Raw genomic sequence first — 11,679 nt, 5'->3', positions numbered from 1 at the left:
AAACAGTGACTGAAACATCAATAAAAGTTTCATTAACAACTCACTATAGAAATAATCACAGGCGTTTTTTAAGCCTTTTAAGTAATGCGTTTTTATTTTGTTAACTTGAAAGGGAGGTCATTTACAATGCGGAGCTGAAATACAAATTGAAACGCACACATAAAGCCATATTCACACAGCATAGGTATACAACAATGGAATTCATTTTGAAACGCGGACAACCCTCAATCGATCCTGCTCTTCAAACAGCAGAACTCTTGTACCGGCATAACCAGTTGCAAACATTCATTCGCTTTCAGACAAACAAGCAAAGACAACGTTGCATCTGTGAGCTGCCGTCTGCACAGCACCTGGGAAGGTCAATGCAGTGTTTCTTCACTCTCTGTCAGGTCCATTGGAGAGATTGACCAGAGCGCACACAGTATTCGTCTGGCTTGAGTCTTCCGAGCCCAGATCCTTCTAGGAACATCAGACCAGGAAACAGTAAAGAACAGCACAGGCATTGCAAAACGTATGAATCAAAAGGCTCGTCTACCGCTCTTGTATTTTATGACAATGCTGTTTGATGGTTGTTTAAGTTAATGCCTGGATACAAATGATAACTGTAGGTTGCATTGCGTGTACGACGAGATAACAGTCCTCAAAGTGAGTCAAGATTCTTATACAAGCTCGACAGGCTGTTGTCTCTGAGTACACTTGATGCACCCTCTAGTTATAGTTGCATGACAATTGATTTGGACGCATTCGTCTCTTACACAACCAGTCATTGTTATACGATGAGCAGCCATGAAACAATGGAGCCATGGTTAGCTGCATGTGTGGGCCAGTCAACACATCACTCATTGGTGCCTCTGTTTGTTCGATATTATTATCGTTGCTTACCGTAGGCAGTTGGCAGCGGGCTTTTGGCTGGGGCGTGCCCATTACAAATCTTACTTCAGAATAGACCACCTCCTGCTTCTCTGCTGTGGGAGGAGGCACAGACACCGGCGTGCTTTTTAAAAGGCTAGTATTAAAACAGGCAGTGTGGCACATTCCTTTGCACACTGATGCTGTATGCTTTGTGAACACAGCTCATTTTATTTGAAATGCAATGAAGCAGAATTTAAAATTACCCTTTCTGGGATCCTTCATTTCCCGCCTTTTGTATATTAACCCGTACCGCACTTCTGAAATGTAAAAGTGCAATGATAAGCAACTGCATTAGTTACTTAACACATATAGGTCATATATGAAACATGAATATACCAGTCAAACCAGTAGGTGAGAACAATGTAGGGTTTATACAGTGAAATCAGAAGCCTAAACAGTACAGTACAGGTACAGCATAGATAGGAAACCAAACAGGGTACAGAAGAGTTACTTGGATCTGTCCAGATAATTGTGATCTATGAGTAAGTAAATCATACATGGATCAGTCCAGATAACTTGGATTGACTTGACAGCTTTGAGTAATTTCTATCTTGATGCGGCTGTTGATTTATTAGAAACCGAATGTTGCAATTTCATCTTTAAAACATAAGGAGTTAATTAAAGACCAGAGTAAACGTCTTGAAAACACGGCCTATAGGGTCCTATTCCTAATAAAAGCTTTTCAATGCAGAAAAGAGCATTATTTAAATAGCTCCAGTTAAAGCAAGCGAAGCATGTTCTGTTCTGACAGATATAGCACATGCATGTGGTTTCTACACTGTTCGTTTTGGTAGATATATATATTTATTTATGTAACTCAGCGATTACATTAGAGGCTGAAACGTTGTTCACATTAGTTTTGTTAACAAGGCTTTTGTTCCACATGCAAAAACAGGTGTAGACCATTTTGGAAAGTAGCCCCGTTTTATGAAATGCTAGCCCCTTTTATCCAACCCTAAATTATACCAAATTAAGCTTTTTTAAAAAGATGATTCAAGTTATATACAGCTAGACAAATGCAGTTGTAAAGGTGTTTTTATCGCGACATTGCTTAGCGAGAGGAAATACAAATTCACTAAAGGAATATACCATTTTACCTTCACATCGATTACCAAAACATACATTATGCATATATATTTTCCTACTGTATTAAAAACAATGGCCCTGGAATTTTTTTGAAAATGAAGTTAAATATATAGTTTAAGAGGCGTGCAGTATGAAAAGAAGTGCAGTTTAAGAGAACAAGGTAAATATGACACCGATGTAATTACAGAACGTGTAATGCAGCATCCTTTTCATGCCTTACACCATACAGTGGAAAACATTGTCACTACGTACCTGGTTGAATTGACGTTTCCAGTCCTGCATGGTTAGTTTCAGTGCTGCACAAACAAACACAATGATTTCTGTGAATGAGCTCATGGCAGCTTATACTGAGATCCACCTTGCATTATACCATGGTAAAAGCATAGTAAAGTGCTGAATACCATACTAATAAACACACAGAGGAAATAAAAGACAACAGAGCTTAGCCGCTCACAGATAAGTATTGGAAAGCATAGTGAGAACGGGGTACACGTGTATAAGAACATTTCCACAATGGTGAATATTTCAAGACGTCTCACAAGCACCAATGCACAGTATCAAGAAAGACTGGTCATCCTTAGATTCATTTACAATGATATTGTGAAAGCAGAGAGTGCATGGCGAATCAGGCCGTCAGCCTTCTTGGTGTATCAGAAACACGCCAGACCAAGTATGCATTGGTCCAAAAGCTGAAGAAATCTACACGACAGCTTTTCCATAGCATGCAGAATGTAAGAGCAATAGGCAGGGCATATGATCTCTTGAGGTCCCTACTAAAGTGGAATTCCTCTTCAATAATGCTGAAACGATTGAGGAAGTCAATGCGTGAGTGTGCATGTCTAAACTTGCATGCCGTGAATTATGAAGAAGGCTCTTAAAACCAGGCTGTGTTTTTAATACACTAATGAAATGGGCAAATCAAAAAGCAAGAATAATAGAGGACACTTACCTGTTTACACGGTGTCCTTTAAAGAGAAAATAATCAGAAAACAAGGTTCACAACAAACGCATTAAATACAACAAATCTGTCAAGATTTTCACCTTTAATTATTACTATAGATACTGTGGACCGTTACATTCTCAAGACCACTTACCGCAATTTGTCATTTTATTCAGAGAGTAGAAACACACCCAATAAAGTCTCCGACCCAGAAATAAACAACTCACACATTTCACCGAGGGACTTGTGCTCAGTCTAAAATGGTTTATTATTTGTCTTATATGTGCTAATGAAGATTTGCAGTAAATAGTTTTGAATAGTAAATGCAAGTTAGACACATTTTGGGATTTACTGGTATATCCTTTAAATGCATTCTTATTTTTCTGCAAACTTTTTATTTATATTTATTTGTATTTATTTATTTGGCAGACCCCCTTTATCCAAGACGACTTACAGGTGGTCACAGGGCAGTACAGGGTCGCAATGCAAAATTAATATTTAAACACAGTGTAGTTTACAGTAAGTGCAATAGTACAGCTAAAATACAATATGAACTACCATTTAAAAAGCTTGACCCAATGTCTTTTATTAGGAAAAGCAGTAACACTTTACAAAAAGTATCTCTAATTACAGTCGTTCCTTATAAATACATGTGTACTTACAATGTAATTATGCATAGTTCTAATGCTCTTAATGTGTAAATCTTTTTGCACGATATGTAAGTACACAATTGTGTCAGAAAAGAGTTAGAGTTAGGGTTAGGGTTAGAGTTAGGGTTGTATCATGCAAAGTACATACACATGCATTTACTAAGTAACTACTATGTAATTACCCAGTCATTAGAGACACAATGTTTGTGGAAAAGCTGGCCTTCTTACCTTTTGGGTTCCTTTTATCCTGGGATTTACTGTTTATTATGGCCACTATAATCACCAAGACAGTAAAGGAAGTCAGAACCACGATGAAAATGAAAGGAAGTGAAGGCACTGCAACTAAAACAAACCATGCATTTAATTTAGTTAGCTAAAAAAATAATAATATATTTTTCATTAAAAAATGTTTGCTTCCATATCTCCTAGCCTCATATGAGTCTATCATGCATCTGCGTCTTCCATATGTCCCCATATAAAGATCAGAAGAGAGCTTTCTCTATCCATCCCCATATGAGATAGTCATGCATGAAAGGGTTACAGTACAGTTATGTAAAGCTGCTATGAATCTGATAATCCCTACTCACAGAATTGAATGGCTACATTAGATGTTTTAATTATTGTGAACCAGCAGTCAATATTTCTCATTGATGTACATTCTATAGCATGTACTGGCTGCTGGGTCTCAAAGGCTTTGATGCAGAATCAAACTGATGTTATTATGAACCATGAAAACCAGGATCTTTCATCATCCAGGTACAACCCTACAGTAATAAAGGTATAACACAGCTAGCTGTGCAGTGCTTTATTACATTCTTACCTTTGTGTTTAACCCGTACTGCCACACTGCTGTTCCTTGCTCCGTTGCTGTTATTTGCCATGCACCAGTATGTCCCCTCATCCTTCACTCCATCTATCAGCAGATCTGAACCGTTGGTTGATTTGAAATCTCCTGTGGAAATGCTCTCTATCAGCCAGGAAACAGATGACTGTGGATTGCTCTCGACTGCACAGCGCAACCTCAGGGTTGACATCTCAGGGGCATTGATTCCTCCTTGCTCTACAGGCCGTGGAGGCTGTGAATCGATGCTGTAAGTCACGTTGAAGGATCTGGGGCTATCTGTGTCAGTGAAGAGCAAATCAAGACTTCAGAGAAAGCATTTGTTGGAGGTTAAGTTATAAGGAGCTAAAACATTTGGTCTGATCTTAGTTTCTTACACCACGGTGTGCCCTAATGTGTTATTCCTAACAGCCACTAGTGTAAGCCTTGTGATGGTATGGACCTTGTCCTACTCAGCAGTTGATTAAAGCTGCACATAAAACTGCTTAAATATCTTGACACTGGTGGCAGCAGTGGGATACACAATGTGCAAGCTAAGTATGGCTGGAAAATTGACACGAGAGGCTTTGTAATTAGTCCTTTGAAATATATCTAATACATGGCAGATACAAAAAACATGAAGAACAGAAATCAGAGAAAAGGCAACACAAATATATCTAATACATGTCACATTCAGCGTAGTCAGTCGCGTGAGGGTCTCTGTGAGTGAGCTGTGGTTGATGTGACACCCCACAGTAACCCCGTTGTCCTTGGAGTCAGGGGTGAATCTAAGCCGGCTGTAGGCGCTGAAGGTCCCGTCGGCGTGGTTGTCTGTGTTGTTCTGCACGACACTGTGGAGTGCTCCCCTTGTCCAGTTGAATGAGATCTCCTCCGGGTAAAACCCAGTGGCAGAGCAGTTCAGCTCCACCTCCTTGCCCGCAACCACCACCTCCTCGACAGAGATCTCTTTTTCTAAGACAGGAAACAGCACGGAGCATTGATAAATCACATGTTGACATCAACGACTATGAATTCACATTCTTAGCTGTTTGATTACTTTGCACAGGAACAAAAGCTGATGTATGAATACGTATATATATATATATATATATATATATATATATATATATATATATATATATATATATATATATATATATATATATATAAGAACTACCATAAACAATTATTCTTGTCCCATTGCCTGTCTTCTCTGCAGAAGTATTCAGTAGCTTTACTGCACAGACGTAGGTGTCAGCATGCTGGAGTGTGAGGTTCTTGATTTCCATTGTTACAGTGCACGCCGTCATCAGTGCATTGCAGGTTAAAGAAACCGTGTCAACTGTTTGGTTTGAAGTCATTCTTTCCCATTTGCTGGAAGCCCCCTCACTCTCCGTGTGCTCAAAGGTGCAGTTTACTGTTCTTGTCTCTCCCACCAGTGCACTGATCAAGGGGGGCTGGTAGAGATTTCTAATCCCTATCAATATTACAAAGAAGAAAGGAAATCCATGTCAAATAGAATCCTAACAAAGACCATCTGGTCGGTAGAACAGCTGGTGTCCTTTTCTGATTTTCTAAGCCATGCCAGAGCTTAACCCTGAAACCAGGGTTTACATACGTAAGGGCAGCAGTGTGGAGTAGCGGTCAGGGCTCTGGACTCTTGATCGGAGGGTTGTGGGTTCAATCCCTGGTGGGTGACACTGCTGCTGTACCCTTGAGAAAGGTACTTTACCTAGATTGCTCCAGTAAAAACCCAACTGTATAAATGGATAATTGTATGTAAAAATAATGTGATATCTTGTAACAATTGTAAGTCACCCTGGATAAGGGCTAAGAAATAAATAATAATAATAATGAGACCCAAACTCAAAATGTATACGTTTGCAAACACACAAAATGTTATTTTCAAGGAAGAATATTTGTGCCAGTGCCCCATGATTTCTTTTGCAGTATGTTTTGTAGAACACGATCATGGCTTTTCAGTTCTTTCAGTGAGTACAGTATTTCAATTAAGAAGTACATTAAGTAGACAAATAGCTTAGCAGAAAGTATCAAACACAGAAACACCAGAAAATGAAGAACAGATTGCCGTGTGCATCTGCATATAAGTAATTGCAATGCAGAGTTAATTATTTTTCTGTTGAAGAATCCGAATAGTGATGGGTTCTTAATAATATCACTGAATCATAGTACACACTGTAAATCAAGCATTTACAAGTTAAACCAAAGTCTTATGCAACAGGTTATAAACACACTATAGTATTTTTACAGTGTAATATTTATTTTGTAACACTTTTTTGTGTGTCTGAAGTACAGTCTAAAACAACTCAAATACAGTCTAATACAGTCTCAAATGTGTTTATAATCTATTATATAAATAGCATGACAGTGTAAGGTCATCAATGAAGGTTAACAACGCATGAAGAGAATCGTATTTTTTTTTAATTAAGATAGTCTGACAGTCCTATTTCTCTATTAAGAATGCACAAACTACTAACTTGTGACTGATTTATTTTTTTTTACCAGTTTTCATATATGATGTATTCTGTGATTCTCACTTACTTACACCAGTCCGATTATTATCTTATGATAAAGCCTGTTTGCGATACCCTAATGCTGCAGTTAAGGGTCTAGCATGAGTGTGTTGAATGAATGCTATAAGTAAATAAATACTTGTACCTCTCTCAGAAGGTTGAGTTTCTTGAGCCCTGAGCCCCACCACTAGAGCAAAAAGGAGAACCTGTTTGCTCAACATGCCTGCTTTTAAAAGGATTCCTCAATTTTCACATCCCATCAACCCAGCCGAACCTCCGAAGCCCAGAAGTCAAGGTACTCCTGCAAAACTGTGAGTAAAACCCAGCACACCCACACACACCAAGGAGCTTTGCTGTATGGTTTTAACAAGGGAAGACTAACAGGTTTACAGGGTGAAAAGCACCTCTTCAGTGTGCAATACCAAAAGGATAAGTTTGCACACTAAATTTAAATGCACCTAGGTTGATTTTTTTTTGTCTTCCTGGAAAGTCTAAAAGAAGCCTGCTTAAAACTGCTCCTGTTTAAGATGATGTTCAACCACGAGCCATACCAGATGCTAGCCTCTCTTTCAGACTGTGACGTTATTTACTGGAAGTTAATGAATACCTCAGGTACGTGTGTCTTGTCTTGAACACGCATTACTTATTTTTACTCCTGTGTTCGTGGTCTGATTGATCTTTGTGGTTTTGTTATTTTTAAAGAAGCTGCGTTTGGGTTGATTTCACAGTTACTTACAGACAGCCCACAGCAGAACCCCTTAACGTCCACACATTCATTAGGTCAAGGTAGTACCAGGCAAAGAGTACCTTGCACTGTGGCTAGAGCAATATGAACTCTCTGACATACAGATCATGTTTGCTAAAGCAGCCAAAATAAATTCTTATAAAAAGTCATATGTAAATAATCAAATGTTTGACTAACAGGAAGAAGAGCTGTTTACTTTTCCACTGGCTCTGTTCATAGTCCAACTTCACAGACAAAAGAGTTTAACACTTAGACACATTTGAGAACCCTCCAAACAGTAGACAGTATGAAGCTGCGTACTGGTGCACTATCAGTACTTCCCACACAGTGGCGCTGTTGACCCAGCTGGTCTGTTTATTTCAAGCCACGCTGTGTTGCTAACCCCATTACATCACATTACAAGTCGCACATTGATTGGCAGCTTCTTTGCACTGCTTCATATGGTACCTTTACACGTGACGTTGTATTAAATGTAATTCCTCATTTAAATGAAGAAACAATATAAAAAAATAAGGTGTAACTTTAGAAAGTAGTATCATTATATTTTGCAATAAAGGTGCAGCTCTTCCTTAAAAATATATAAGTATATGTCATGGACACTGACCTAAACATCCCCTTCCATTGAGTCCTGGGTCTCTCTCAAGCGGACTGCTATTTGTGTCATCAAATTGTCAACTGTGAGACCATCAAACTCAGCTCTCTGTAAATCGAGCCTCCAACTTCTCTTTGACTTTGTTTACTAGTGTATCTTTAATAATTGTCACAGAAAATACAATTCCCTTTAGACTGAAAAGTAACGCTTTTTAAAGAGAGGATAACATTCAGGTTTGGGCCAGGCTATACCGTCCTATTTAAAATGGTGAAAGAAGACTTACCAGACATTTCAGAAAACACGCGCTTAGTAATATGACCTTCGTGAAGGCTTCTTTTAAAGCAGTGAAAGGTACTTTATCAAAGCTTATCAGCAGAAGCTGATTACTTTCAAAAAGATGTTGGCCAATAAGTGCACTTAGGATAACATGATTTCCTGTATAAGTATTGTGACTGTATTAAGGCTAACTATCTATATTAAAAAATAATCTATAGACTACCATAGAAAACTACAGTATTTACTGTAGAATATGTAGTATCTTGGGGTGTAGTGTGCAGCACTACAATAAATACACAAGTACACTGTAGTAATCTGTAGTATTTACTGCATTACCTTGTAATATATTGTATTACATACTACAAAAAAGTAAACTATTGCAATTACCACTGTACCTTATAAAGTATTTACTGTGGTTTTACATTCTATTAAAATGTGTCAAAGTTTCCAAACATGCATAATATCAGAAAAATAACGTCGATTGGACCTCAAAATATTGAATGAATTAACAAATAAATGAATAGATAAATGCATGTAATAAACAAAGTAAGATGAATACAAAAATACAGACATCAGCCTTGAAGTGGAAAATACTGAACCCCCCTCCATGCAGAGAAACTGGACCCACCACTCTCTTGGCTAATTCAGCTTCAAAGGGTGGGTGGGCACGGTCACTCTAAGAGATCCATTGTGGGTCCTTTCTTTAACAGCAAGTCTGTTCACTTATAATTGTGTTTTGGTTTGTTTTTTTCTGTTTCTGTGCTGACACGAGGTCTGGACTCTCAGCAAGGGTGGTCAGAGCCTGAGGCTGTTGGAAGCTGAGCTGGTCCTGTGAAGCCTTCAGAACGAGGGCACACGGCCCCCCAAGAGTGACCCTCTGCTTAGGAATGCCTGGGGTGGGAGGCTGGCTTGCAAAACTCCAGAGCAGGACATTTCTGTTACAGACAATAAAACTGCACATTTTCAAAAGTTTGATTATCCCCCTCACATAAATCTCCTTCAAGATTCATATTTTTGGTCTTGCTTTTTTTTAAAAAATTTTATTACCGGTTAATACCTAGAGGGCCATATTTTCAAAGCGTTACCTCTCGTCTTTAATTAACTCTTATTTTTGTTTTGTAGCGCAGTGGATGCCCAATGGCTTTGTATGTCTAGTTTCATTGCAATCTGAATGAATCTTCACAAGACCAGAAGATACGACAATACAAGCTGGATTAATTGTAGCAGTAATCTTGTTTTTTTAACCCTACACCGTCACTAATTTACACACTGTAAACTTCTAAATCCCAGCTGCTGCCGTGTAATCCCACTGGCTCCCCTCACATCTAAACTAGGGACATGAAAAGACCTTTTTTTAGATTGATCCTGCCATCAAGCACAATCTAGACACATCTCTCACCAAGTGTAAATTGTCTGTCTCCTTTTAGATCGTATTTTCTTTTTTTAAACAGCGAAGATGACGACCGTGGTGGCCAAGCCTGCCCTGAGAGGAAGAGAAACGGAGCTTCCAGCTTTTCATCTTTAAATCACATTTTGGCAGCGCTCTAATGGTGTCAAAAAATACAGTTGATGTGATGCAAAGTTGCACTTGTCCGTACCTGCCAGTTTGTTGTTTAAATCAACATCAATGTGGTGTTTTTGACGTAACGCCCTCCTCTGCTTTCCCAGCTCCCAAGGGGATGGGAATACAAAAATAAAACCCTCAACACTGAGAACATGAAGACCGAGTTTCTTACAATGTTAACCCTTTGAAAGCCGGTGTATGCTGTGGAATCAACTAGAAACATCCCCCATGGCTTTGGATATGAAAAATCAACGTTATCTTAAACGGTATGTTCTGCTTTTCTTAATTAACTTCGTATAGATGTTTCTGTTTCATTCATTCTGTCAACAGGATGAGCATTATTACCACAACACTATGCCCCTTAGTGGATTTAAGAAGTGCGTCACTAATACAGCACAGAACACATGTGGTGTTTTCAAATAACTGGTATAGGGCTTTACAAGGGGTTAAACGTAAAGGGAACAGAAACAGTTTTGAACCATCTTCTCAACTTGTTTGTTGAGTTTCTTGAAAAGCCCTCGTGGTGCGTTTTCAGCGAGGCTACACAACACAGCTGGCAGGTATGCAAGCATCTTGAAGCGAGACAGAAAGGAGCCTCTGCCAAGAGGGAGATGCGAAGACAAAATCACAGTTCAAGAGGGGAGAAGAAAGGGACTTGAAAGAATTTGGCAGGAGGAAAATAAAAATGGGGCTTTAAAAAAGATACTTGAAATACTGCACATACATTTAGAGCTTTCATTCCGAGGTTTTGGCAGGAGAGAAAAGAAGAGTGCTTTTCGTTTATTTTTATTTATTTATTTTTTTGCCATGCGCAAATTTATCCGCAGGAGATGGTCTCTTATTGGTTAATCCGAGAGGAATGTGCGGTATGAAAAGTGTGATCATCACCATTAAGTTTCATGAGGTGTTTCGCTGCTAAAAATCAAAGTGCCTCCATAAAATCAGGGCACAGACAGGCATTTTGTCATATTATAGGAATGCTCATCTTAATTAAAAACTCCAAAACTCCAAACCCTAACCTCTACCGCTGCCTGTTTACAGCCGAGCCACATTGATGTCACATGTCATCACAGAAGCCGTCAGCCCACTTGTCATAACCTTTGAGAACTTCTGCCAATGTCATTTCAAGAAAAAAAAATTAAAAACTCAAAACAAATTCCAAAAGCATCAGACTGGGCTATCTAAAAAACCTGTTTCACTACCTGCGAGCTTCTGACTTCCTTGATAGTACCTGAATGGTAGCCTTTGACCAGTTTATCCTGTCTGCAGTGTGGGTCGATGGCATGCCTCTGTGTGCCCTTGCTTTAATCTTTCTCAATTCCAGTCTAACAAATCAGGATACGTCATAGAAGCAGGCTTATCAAATCACGAAACACATGTCTGAGACAGGCAGGTAGTACTCTGTGTATTATACGTTCTACTGCTGCCAATCAGACCAAACGCCAGGCTAACCAAGTGCTTTTTTCATTTAAGAAGTTGCACTTCTTGTTTTTAATGAGTAAATTGAATATAAACCACGCTTGCTGATTGGTAACCCTGGTTTGCCTTGCTCCAGTTTGC

General features: G+C 38.9%; 1 protein-coding gene across 4 annotated transcripts; it reads right to left on the bottom strand.

Annotated features, from left to right (window-relative positions):
- Positions 1-142: 142 nt before the first annotated feature.
- Positions 143-7,761, bottom strand: LOC131696549 (cell adhesion molecule 3-like). 4 transcript variants are annotated; one of them, XM_059010088.1, is made up of 10 exons: positions 7,088-7,761; positions 5,586-5,885; positions 5,093-5,380; positions 4,409-4,708; positions 3,817-3,930; positions 2,948-2,963; positions 2,251-2,294; positions 1,116-1,169; positions 883-965; positions 143-456 (listed from the first exon to the last, which is right to left on the bottom strand). In XM_059010088.1, exons 1-10 carry the CDS (start codon positions 7,161-7,163, stop codon positions 376-378), a joined length of 1,356 nt encoding a protein of 451 aa, XP_058866071.1. In that variant the 5' UTR covers positions 7,164-7,761; the 3' UTR covers positions 143-375. The 4 variants fall into 4 exon arrangements, with proteins under 4 accessions (XP_058866071.1, XP_058866072.1, XP_058866070.1 ...); XM_059010089.1 differs by having other exon boundaries at positions 143-459; positions 3,817-3,861; XM_059010087.1 differs by having other exon boundaries at positions 143-459; positions 883-962; positions 7,088-7,759.
- Between the last annotated feature and the right edge of the window lie 3,918 nt (positions 7,762-11,679).

Source organism: Acipenser ruthenus, chromosome 40, assembly GCF_902713425.1.
Source record: "Acipenser ruthenus chromosome 40, fAciRut3.2 maternal haplotype, whole genome shotgun sequence".
NCBI classification, from domain to species: Eukaryota; Metazoa; Chordata; class Actinopteri; order Acipenseriformes; family Acipenseridae; genus Acipenser; species Acipenser ruthenus.
The sequence above is the reverse complement of the archived record's forward strand: the minus strand, read 5'-3'. Positions and strand labels throughout refer to the sequence as shown.

Coding starts and splice junctions, on each gene's coding strand:
- LOC131696549 (XM_059010086.1), bottom strand. CDS start 7,163: ATGTTGAGCAAACAGGTTCTCCTTTTTGCTCTAGTGGTGGGGCTCAGG. Junction 966..1,115: donor AATGAAGGATCCCAGAAAGG/GTAATTTTAAAT, acceptor CTCCTCCCACAG/CAGAGAAGCAGGAGGTGGTC. Junction 460..882: donor CCCGCTGCCAACTGCCTACG/GTAAGCAACGAT, acceptor TGATGTTCCTAG/AAGGATCTGGGCTCGGAAGA.